A 12020-nucleotide genomic window follows, 5' to 3' on the forward strand; every position below is an offset into this window, starting at 1 on the left:
AGCTGTTGCCACCACTCAAGAGGCCCGACAAGGACGGTACCCAGCATCCAGGTCCTAGTGAGGTTACCTTTTCTGAATGTCTCCCGACTTTGCTCCGCTTCTCTGCTGACGCGACTCTGTACGGGTTCAACTGCGGGGCCCTGGTCTTCCAGTTCATCTTCTGTTTCATCGTCGCTGTAGGGAACCACTTCATCGTTAGGCTGAGAATCCTCTTCAAATGTCGTCTCCGAGTCTCTTTCTGTACTCATTCTGCTGGCAGATTGGAGCTACCTGGTTTCAAAGAAAGGGAAACCAGAGTGAATTATGACCTGTGCCCAGTTTTGGGTTGAATCCTGCTTGCATTGAGTTATAACGCCCTTTTAACCAAATGCTATCTTGCTAACAGGTTAATATTTTTGAATAAGGACTCAAAAGTTCAAATTAGCATGCAAATAAGAACAAAACCATTCATTACTGATTAAATGTGTGGATGAGAATTAACAACGACACAAACAGAGCTGCAAAATTTTTTTAAAGGGAGTAGACAAACTTCAAGGTTCTATTTCAAACTGTAGGTCTTGACCCAGCGAAATCAATTTAATTGGCTCGCAGTCGACTTTCAACTGAAATGAAACAGATTATAAAATACCAGAGTACAGCAGGCGTAGTAGGAGTTAGTACTGTCCGGTGAAACAGTTTGCAAACAATGATGCATACAGACATTTATTAGAGCTGTGGGTCTAAGGGACTTAGATTTCTTACTGTGGATGGTCGGCGGGGTTTGAAAACCACTGCCCTCAGATAGCTGGTTCCTGCTGTCACGAATATTCTGAGCCTTTCCTCTGTTACATGTTAAATGCAAGCTTAGGTCCTCGGATTTCGCCACGACGTCCTGGGAACGCTCCCCGGCCAATTTTCCTAACTGCCACCAACCATTCCTTGTGTCTAGCATTCGTGTTTGTGTGTAAACCACTGTATTAAGTGACTCTACACAAGCAGAAAGGACAACCTTAGTTACATTTATATTAGAAAAAATATTTACACAAATACCTCAGGACAGACATACAGCCTGGCATTATTTACATAACCATTATACTGCCATGTACTCAGTACTGTTAATAATAGCAACTCGTGTTTATTTAGTGTTACCTGCACGCCAGGCCCTACTTGAAATGGTGTGTACACATTGCCTCCTTGAAACGTCCCATACCACTGTGGGAAAGGCGTTATTATAATCTCTGCTCTACACAGGAGTAAAGCAAACCTCCGCCGTTGCATAACTTGCATGACAATCATTAAAAGTTTGCATCAGAAACAACTGCTTTCCAAGGAGAGATTTTCTGTATTCCACTTTTATGTTACAGTTTGTTATAAATTTTAATCGAGGCTTAGTTGCCCTGAGTGGGACTGTTAAGCTGATTGCATGCTTTGTACCAAATCTAGTCTCTTAGATGTCTAAATTTCTATAGCCATAAGTGTAGATCTAGAGAACGTTCAAATATTTATGAGGAGTCTGTCCGGTGTTATTTAAAATGTTGAAACTCAGAAGCAACTGTTTCCTTCTTTAGCACAGATGTCCGATGATTGGGAACTGTGTACATAAATTGTGGCCTCCTTGCACTATGGGACAGTGGACAACAATTTAGATCATGAGCAGAAGGGCTTTTAATGACATTGCAAATGTCCAAACGCATTAGGTTGAAAGGTAGGTTAACAATCCATATGCACAGCACAGTCCCAGTTATTCATGGACACACATTTATTCATTTTCCAAAATTCCAACAACTGCCATGCATGACTTTAAGTGAGATGATGCATGTAAAGTACTCAATTCGGTATTTAGCCTACAGTAAGTACTTAACTGTTAGTCATCGTTATTGTTAACAATTATTCCCATAATTGGAAAAGTTGTTTATCATAACAACTGGAATCGTATGTCATTTTCAGATACTTGGCTATGAAAAATTTGTGAAGTGAATATATGCACAAAATCCTCTGTCCTGTTTGTTAGAGAGGAAGTGCTGAAGGAGAGGAAAAAACGGGAACCCAGGCAAGAGAGATTAGCTTTCTGCTTTTGCTATAAGACTCTGAAGTCAAAAGGAATAAATGCACAGACTTTTGTTGCAAGACTTATAGATTCAAATGAAGAGAAAGTGGGGACCAGAAGTATTGAGTTTTGCCACCGATGGGGTATGATCTGTATGCATACACAGCAACAGCAGGAACTCGGAGGCTGGGAAAGGTCAAGAGTCACTGATCAATGATATCTTTGTTGTATGTATTAATTTGTGTCCAGAGTGACCCAAGCTTAGACAGGAAGTAAGATTCACAATATTCATTTTTATTATCTTTTCTACAGCTTTTAAAGTCCCCAACAAGAAAGAGTATTTCTGAAATGTGTTTTTCCTACTTCATTTGCTGCTGCTTATTATTATGAAAGATAAAATATGGGATGCAAGATGTTGCAATATAGTAAATTTGTGTATTGTGTTTCTATATGTTCTATACTATGTTTTTATTATATGCTTTATACTACATATAATCAATTACAAGTCTGGTGGCAGAATCTGAGTTGCCTCCAGTGATCCCACCATGTTTTGTATAATCTCTTCCTAGGTTACAAGAGACTATAGCTTCCTTCTTGCCAGCCAGCTCTCTCCGCTTCCTGGCTTCGATAAAGCAGCTGCCTTACAGAGAGGCTTATATAACAAGAAACTGTGTAAGCATCTAGCCAATAGGCAGAAAGGAACTGCGGTCTTCAGTCCAACAACCCTCAAGGAAATGAATTTTCTTTGTATAGCATGGTAACAATATCTAACAATACTGTATTGTACATTTGAAAGTTGCTAAGAAAGTCGATCTTAAAAGTTCTCATCACAGAAGAGAGTGAGAGCAAGGAATTGAAAACCTATCTGAAGAAATAATGACAGAAAACTCCCCTAACTTGGTGAGGAAAATTGACATACAAACCCAGGAAGTTGAGAAAGTCCCCAACAAGATGAACTCAAAGAGGCCCACACCGAGACACATCATAATTAAAATGCTAAAGGTTAAATTCAAAGAGAGAAACTAAAGCAGCAAAAGTAAAGCAATTAGTCACCAAAGGGAACATCCATAAGACTGTCGGCCAATTTCTCAACAAAAACGTTATAGGCCGGAAGGGCTTGGCACAAAATATTCAAAGTGATGAAAACCTGGGATCTACAACCAAGATTACTTTACCCAGCAAACTTATCATTTAGAATTGAAGGACAGATAAAGAGCTTCCCGGACAAGAAAAAGCTACAGGAATTCATCCCCACTAAGCCAGCATTACAGAAAATGTTGGAGAGACATCTTTAAGAAGAGAAAAATATGTATCAAAAGTCTAAATAAAGAGTGTCAGTCAATAACTACATATCTATCGATGAGTACTTCAAATGAAAAAGAATTAAATGCTCCAATCAAATGAAAGTGTGGCTGAATGGATAAGAAAAAAAGACCCATACATATCCTGCCTACGAGAGACAATTTAGATTAAAGGACACACACAGATCAAAAGTAAGGGGATGGAAAAAGTTATTTCGTGATGGACCTGAAGGGTAGTGTGCTGAGTGGAGTAAGTCAGGTAGAGGGAGACAAATGCCATAGGATTGTACGTATGTGTGGAATCTAAAGAACAAAACGAACAAACAGAAACAGACTCATAGATACAGAGAACATTTTGGGGGTTACCAGATGGGAGAGGGGTAGGGGGTTCAATGAAAAAGGGGGAAGGGATTAAGAAGTACAAACGGTTAGTTACAAAATAGTCATGGAGATAGAAAGTACAGCATAAGGAATACAGCCAATAATATTCTAATAACTATGTACAGTGTCAGACGGGCCCTGGTTTTATTGGGGTGATCACTTTGTGAGTTATACAGATGTCTAACCACCATGTTGTACACCTGAAACCAATATAGTATTGTATGCCAACTGTAACTGAAAAACGAAAAAAATATTAAAAGTTCTCATCACACACACAAAAAATTTGTAACTGTGATGCGATGGATGTTAACTAAACTTACAATGATCATGTTCCAATATTGTACACCTTAAACTAATACAGATTTATACATCAATTATATCTCAACAAAACTGGGAAAAATATTTTTAAAAAAGTGAAATGAATTTTGCCAACAACCACATAAACGTGGAAATAGGTCCCTCTTCGGTCCAGGCTGGGCCGACACCTGAATGGCATCCTTGAGAGAGCCCCTGAAGCAGAAGACACAGGTAAGCCATGCTCAGATTCCTGAGCCATGGAAACTGTGAGAAGCTGTGTTGTTTTCAGCCACTATGCTTTGGTATAATATGTAGCAACAGATAACCGATACACACATCATTAATCACAAATAATAATGATTCTGTAGCGAGGGCCTAATGTGGCCACTAACGTTTCCAACTTATTCTAAGGAGCCCCCTCCAAGAAGCAGTAGGAATCCCTGTTATCCTGGTTCATCCAGACACAAGCCACATCTTGTTTGGAATCTGTCCAATGCCTTTGAGAGTCAAATCTGATAAGCCTGGTGGCAGTGGTAATTAGACAAAGAATCTCATGAAGCAAGAATAATAAAATATATCTAGGATCTAGGTTAAATTTAAACTTTAAACTGTTATAGAATCAGCATGGTTACCCTCCCTAGGACCAACAGGGTTCGACTTTTCTTTTTTTTTTTTTTAATTTCCTCCCCAACTGAAGTCCAGAAAACCTAGAAGCCTGGGATCACTAATGTAAAACTAAGGGGCCCTTTAATGTCACCGCTGTGGGGACAGTTCCATCTGGACCTTTACTCCTGACAGGAAAGGCTTCTCTGGGCCCCCGGCTTCATCCTTCACTCCTCCGAAAGGCTGCCCCTCGTGCCCTCTGCCACAAAGAAGACAGACCCCCATGTCACATCGTACAACTTTGATGGCCGCCCTTGAGAACGGTGCAGGGAGACCTCACAGCTTTGACCTCTGAGGGAAGGGCAGGGTTTTCATTTTTGGTTTTCCTGTTAAAACTCAAAGGATTTCTTGGTCATAGGTCCAGCTCTGTCATGGTCTCCCCAACATATCCTGGTAACGACGGCTATTTCTCGTTCATATTAGGCAGCCCCTAACAGTTCGCTGAGTATTTTCCACACACATCATCTCACACGATTATCATGGAATTATTCTGAGATGTGTGGCCATCTTCCCAATGAGAAATCTGAGTCGGTCAAGGAACTTGCCCAAGATTATTTAAGCAGTAACCTTGTGATAGCTTCGCCAGCTCACTCCACAGGCGGTAACGTCAGATTGGATTCAGGCCTCCTCATCACATAGCCACACCTGTTCCAGGTGTGGTGCAGCAAACGCACCTGGATTCGGACTGGAATTTAAGCTCTGTCCGGTGGGCATCAGAGCCTGCTCCCCAAAGGCAAGTGTCAACTGCTTTCCTCTTCTACACACTGACTTAGAGTTTCATTAAGTCACAAGAAAAACCTAAGCAAAGGAGATGGAGGAACTGACAAGCAAAATAAAGCAAACTTTGCGATCTGCAGACAGCGACAAGTGGTAAATTTTTAAATGCTTCCCAATTCATATTACATTAGAGTGTACTTAAGTCAATAATTATTTGCTAGGTGTTTTGAGCTGGACAATGTGGGAGTCATGGAGGTGAACAAAAACTCAGAGTGGAGGGAAGAGCTTTTCAGGCACGAGAGACAACTGGGGTGAAGATGCAGTGACAGGAAAATACGAGGTACCCGCCCAGCGGAGAGAAGAAGGGGTGCGAGAACCGGAGAAAGGCTGCGTAGAGTCACTTTGCCCAGCCCACGGGGCCCAGACGAGGCTTTGCTCCAGGGGCAGAAGGAACCACAGAAGATGTTTGCAGGGAAAGAAATACGATCCGTGTGGCTCTTCAAGGAGATTAATCTGATAGAGGAGGGAGTGTGTGGGTGGCCAGGAAGATGAGAGCCAGGCAAAGAGACCGTCCTGAGGTCAGAGTGGACACTAAGAATCTCTCCGTCCTGCCTTTGTCATCTGTAAAACCAAAGAGTTTGGTCACGTTGCCTCTGCAGCCACAGACGGCAAAGACACTCGGTGCATGAGTGTAGCAGGAACCAGAAGGAACAGGGGCCCGAGCTGGGGTGGCGGCAACCAGAAAAATGTGTTTAAAATTAAGACAGGGTGGGGCTGCCATTCTTTTGTCTGGAAAACTAAGAAAAGAAGTAAACAAAAGACTAGTACTGGTTCCCATAGAATAATAATGCCAGAATTCTCAAAATGTTTATGTTGGAGACTCGACCTCAATCCACAATTATTTTTATAAAAAACACTGAAAGTTACCAGGAGAAAAGCATTGTTATTTTTACAGTAAAGCTTCATGCTTACTTGTAAGGGACAATGGTCCCATTTTTACTTCATCACTATTGTCACTAGGATGAGGTTGAATTATATTCATGCTTAAATAACAGAAAATCATAGAGGCTTTACAAATGATGGCGGGCTGGAGGCAAAACCTCCAAGGTAAAAGAAAAAGTCTTTTGTGCTGAATTAATTTTAATGTTTGAAGAGTCACCAACCTATTGAGAGATGGCTGCATTAACAAAAGGTTTCACTCCAGAAAGAAGAATCAGCAGTTTTCAAGAGCTAAACATAAACCTTAACAATTTTCAGTCTACAAAGAGACCATTTCTAGTCCCCATTCGGATGCAACAGGAAATGCTGGTTTGAATAAAAGTGTCATAGAAGGAGGCAGATATTGATAAGTAAATGGAAACAGTAAACACGCAGGGAAAAGAGTATTCTCCCTAGCAATCAAAGGAAGGCGGCCTGATGAAAACACATGATACGTTCATGCTTCTCAAGTCAGCAGGATTCGGGGACCGCATCTGATGCTGGCTTTGGCAAAGCTGAATGTGTTCGCACAGACACACGCCTTGCTGCTGCTGTCATTGACACTGGTACGTTCCTTATGGGAAACAATACGATCACACTTGCTGTATCAAGGACACGAAAGAGATTTATAGCATTTGACCCGATAATCGCATTTATAGAAATGCTTCCAAGAGAAATAAATTAAACAAGTAAAATAACTATTCGCACAGCACTTTTTATTGCTGTTGTTAGCTAAAAAAAACAGGAATAGAAACCACCTGAAAGTCTAACAGGATAATGGTTTTATAAATTAACGATTTTAGTGTAACAATTAAAAACAGCCATGGAAAAATACTTATGTCGATATTAATATTAATTAACATGACTATTAATGTTAATATTAATATTACTTAAAATGTTTTAAAGTATTAATATGAAAAGGGGGGAAGACCAATCAGAATTGTGTCTTATTACTGAAGCTTTGTGAGTAATACATACGTGTACTTTAGAAAATAACTTTTGGTCTAAAAGAAGAGACCCACCATGTGTCAAAATAATCACCAATTGATAACATCCATCCACCCTCATTGAAGACTTTGAACATTCACGTATGTGTTGGAATCAGTTCATGAAATCTTCACAACATATCCAAAAGGAAGGCCTGTCCCCATTTTGCAGGCTTTATAGAGGTTGGGTGAATTCTCCAGGGTCATACAGTGAGGGATCGACCATGTCTCCCCACAACCTCCCACCAAATCTCTTAAGATTTGTCACAGAGCTGTTCCAAGGGAAAGAAAAGTTACATCAGGGTGTTGCTTCCTTTACTGTCATGCTCACGCACACTTGATTTACTATCCTCCTTTCTCTCTGCAAATGATGACAAAACCAAAAACGGTAGCACGAAAGCTGCTTGGCCGCATCCGGAGGCCACCTCCGAGCTCAAAGAAGGGTCGGTTTGCATGTCAGGGCAGGAAAGAGGAAACCTACCAATGTTTGTCCTTTGTGTCACTGCACCTTAAAGGTCTAAGAGCCCTTGCTGACCAACAAATGCTATGTGCTGGTGGAGACCCCAAACCACCGGGCTTCGCTAAACCTCTGTGCTTCGAAGGACAGCAGGCCTCAAGAGCCCTGGGCAGAGGTCTAGTGACAAAGTGATGAAAAGTCTTGCCATTCCTCATCCTAAAGGTCTGTGGCTTCAGCAGAACATACAAACTCCCTCCTGGTACCTTTGAATATGTAAGTGTTTCACATTTTTCAAATATTCCTATGTAAATATGTTTCAAGGCTTAAATGGCACTATGTCTGATTGACGCATCAAGTACATTTAGGACGTTGGTTTGATATCTTTTCTAGACACTGCCGTGGTTGCATGAGTGCCTTCGATCGGCCACAGAGCCTTACTTCTCATTCCACTTGAGAGTTAACACCTTCCCAAGGCCTGGGTCCCAGAAGTCTCAGGGATGGCAGAGGCCACATCTGATGTCCCATCACTGTCACTTCTGCTGTCTTTACAGTCAGCTTAGAGGACTCACCTTAGCTTATTAACTCTTCCCAGACAGCTGAGTTCACACCTGTAGTTTTGAACCAAGATCATAGGGCAAACATGTCGTTCATATTTTATACATCCTTGGAAATGCATTTGGCGCGAATGATCTCCAGAGTGTCCTATAAACAGTCAACAATTCTCGTGATCTGCTCTGGCTTTCAGATTGTGAACGAGTTAATGAACAGGAGTGTCTAAGGTCCTAGATATCTGATGAGTTTGAAGACTTGTGTCGATACTTATAATACAGAGCCTCGGGAGCTCCCTCATGTTTTCCTGGGACAATTGTAATAAGCGTGAACAATAGAACTGACTACGTATGTTTTATAACAGGCACCAGGCCAAGGGCTTGACATACGTTATCTTACTTCATTCATTGAGAGTTAAATTATCCTCATTCTACAGATGAGGAAACTGACACTAAGAGATGTTAGGTTCTTTGCCCAAGGACAGATAGATGGTAACTAGAATAAAATTCCTTGTCAAAAGTCTATGTTCTTAGTCATGACGCTCAGTGCCTTAATTGTACTGACTAACCACACTGTGGGGTAACCTGGAGAAGAGATAATCAATCCATTTTATAGCTGAGGAGACAAATAACTAAAGGACATACAGTTAAATCTGTGTTTGGAGCTAGAATGGGTGGGGCCCACCCTTCTTGACATCCTTTGATTGCTCCACTCAGGATTTGACCTCTGCAGAAACTGCGGTGGGGGAGGGGCAGGAAACAGAAGTCACTGCTGGCAAGGGCGTTTCTACCCTTGCAAGAGAATCTCTTCCTGGTCACCTAGACTCCGGGTCTCTAATGTCATATGGAATGCCTCTTGTCCTCTTGGGGGAAAGCAGTCCTTAGAGCTGCCTGGTTTCCTGCTCTGCTTTCTGCTGCCCTCTACCCTGCCCACCCCCATGCGACTGGTCAGGTGGTTCCCAGGGGTGCCCCTTGGCAGTACTCCTGAGCAGAGACCCTGGGGCAGCAGTTCAGCTGCTACCTCTTTTAAATCGAACTATGGCGATCCACAGAATTTTAAGAATTATGGCTTAAAAAAAAAAAAAAAAAAGGAAACAATGATCCCTGCTGTAGCCCATTTTCCCAGGGAACTAAGAATGAAATATTGGGATTTATAATAAGAAATATATATATTTGGTTTTCATCCTGTTCCTGGCACAGAGCTCCTAAAACCCTTAGAATTTCCTAAGTGATGAGAGTGATAAAGGTGACTTTCGGAAAGCACCTAAGTAAACTACATATGGGGCTGGTTGTCAGGGGAACCAACTTTGTGATGGACTTCAGGGGACAGTAGAAGGGCTAAAGATCGGGTTCAGTTGCCAAATGCAGTGATTTAATTAATCATGCCTGTGTAATCAAGCCTCCCTGAAAACCCAAAATGATGGGGTTCAGAGTGCTTCCCAGTTGGTGAACACGGGGGAATTTGGGGTGAGCGGCATGGAAGCTGTGCCCCATCCCCACACCTTGCCCTATGCAGCTCTTCCATTTTGCTCCCCCTGAGTTATATCCTTTTATAATAAACCATTAATCTGATAAGTAAAATGTTACTCTTGAGTTCTGTGAGCCACTCTGGCAAATTAATTGAACACAAAAAGGGGGTTGTTGGAACCTCCAGTCTATAGACGGTCAGTCAGAAGCACAGATGACAGCCCTACTTGCAATAGGGTGTCTGAAGGAGGTGAGCAGTCATGTAGGACTGAGTCTTTCTCCTATGGAATCTGATGCTATCTCCAGGTAGATACTATCAGGATTCTGTTGAGTCGTGGGACACCCAGCTGGTGTTGGAGAATTGCCTGGTGGTGTGGGAAAACCACATGCAAGTTGGAATTGGGTGCAGAATCATTCATGTGTCTCATCTAAACAGCCACAGCTAGTCAGCTAAAGGCCACCTTGGCCAGCAGGGACCTACGAGGGGTGGGGGGATTGGTTGACTCAGCTACAGGTGATAATAAAGTACAGTCCCTTTAGAGGACTCAGGAAACTAGCAAAATCCACTAAAAAGTCATATAATTTTTATTACTTCATCATCAGCATGAATAGGCAATGTCAGTGATAACACTCCTCCTCTCAAAAATCTCTTTGCTGTAGTTACTGCTCAGTTTTAATAACACATAAGCTTCCAATAAGCACTTTAAACATTTTATTTATCCTGTGATAAACACTGGGTTCTCTGGAAGCGAGTTCTGAGAACTCCTGGCTGCACAGCCCATCTGTCACTTGCAGGCTCAGCTGCGTGTGTTCTTACAGAAGTGAAGTCTGTGGGGTTCGAGGATGCTCATTGCCTGCAGTTGGTGTCTCTCATCCCTGCCATTGTATGTTCCTCAGCTTACAGAGCAGGTTCGAAACAAATAATTATAAAGAGACAGACGAGTGAAGTTAAATTTAAAACAGCCCATCAGAAAACAGAATGCGTCCTTCAACTCCGTCCCCCTCTGTGATCACTCAGAGTTTTAGTCTGCATTCAAAGTGTAAAACAGTGAGTTCTGACTTGTCACCAAAACTTTAAAAGTGAATTCAAGTTCAATAAAAAAAAAAAAAAAAAAAGGTTACTGCCGGGGTTTCTTTTCCAGCCATTATTCTTATTCGTTTAATTTCAGGATTGTTAACTGAAAATAATTTTGCCCTACAGAGGAGGAGCGTTAGAAAATGATCCACACCACGTGCCAGATCCTCAGGGTGCCACCGCTGTCCGGTGCCCAGCTGTCCAGCTCCTGGCCTCTAGCTCTGTGCCCCTATCACCCCGCCTGCTGGGGCCGAATGGCGTTGTCCCCCCTTCCCTTCCATATGTTGAAGTCCTAACTCTCGGCACTCCAGAACATGACCTTATTTAGAAATAAGGCTGTGGCAGTTATAATTAGTTAGGATGAGGTCATTAGAATGAGCCCTAACCCCGTATGACTGGTGCCTTATAAAATGTGGACATTTGGACATTGAGACAGACGCACGCGTAGGGAGAACGCCTTCTAAAAATTGGAGCTATGCTGCCACAAGCCAAAGAACTACTCGGCTGGAGAGAGACTTGAACTTGATCCTTCCCTAGCACCTTCAGAGGGAGCATGGCCTCGATCTTGAACTTCTGACCCCTAGAACTTGAGGCAACGCATTTCTGTTGTTTAAGTCACTCTCAGTTTAAGGTATTTTGTTACAGCAGTTCTAGGAAACTGATAACACTCCTTAAATGTGTAGTTTTAATAAGTTCCTTAATTTCTATAGAGGATGTTACAGTCAAATACTGCTAACTCTACATCTCCAAATCCAGATTTCACCCCCCACCATGGCTGTGTACCCAAAAGGAAAACCTGCGGCTAGCTTTTGCAACAAGTTATATAATTAAGAAGTAAATGACCACATTTTCTTTTCTCTCCTCAAATTACCCAAAGAAAAAACATGCTTTTTTTTTTTTTTTTTTTTTTTGCCACTTAACTATATTATAAAGTTATTCCCAGAGCATACCTGGAAGAAGCAACTAGTATGTAATACAAATAAGGGCAGCCTGATCAAATACAGATGACTAATGCAGGCCCTGTACAAACATCTACTCTGATTTGCATTTTAAGAGAACACATAAACCCATAGAAATATCCGGCATTTATTAAACATCCTCAAAATGTTTTGAGGTTTTAAAGA

The 12020-nt window shown here is 41.8% G+C and overlaps 1 protein-coding gene across 1 annotated transcript in view; it reads right to left on the minus strand.

Annotated features, from left to right (window-relative positions):
- Positions 1-12020, minus strand: part of ATP8B1 (ATPase phospholipid transporting 8B1) — a 107954-nt gene that overhangs the window by 52974 nt on the left and 42960 nt on the right. Inside the window, exon 2 of the mRNA XM_016129160.2 lies at positions 68-270. Coding sequence (XP_015984646.2) covers positions 68-248 — 181 coding nt within the window. The 5' untranslated portion in view covers positions 249-270. The remainder of the gene's footprint in view (positions 1-67; positions 271-12020) is intronic.

This window comes from Rousettus aegyptiacus, unplaced genomic scaffold (genome assembly GCF_014176215.1).
Source record: "Rousettus aegyptiacus isolate mRouAeg1 unplaced genomic scaffold, mRouAeg1.p scaffold_m13_p_12, whole genome shotgun sequence".
Lineage (NCBI taxonomy): Eukaryota > Metazoa > Chordata > Mammalia > Chiroptera > Pteropodidae > Rousettus > Rousettus aegyptiacus.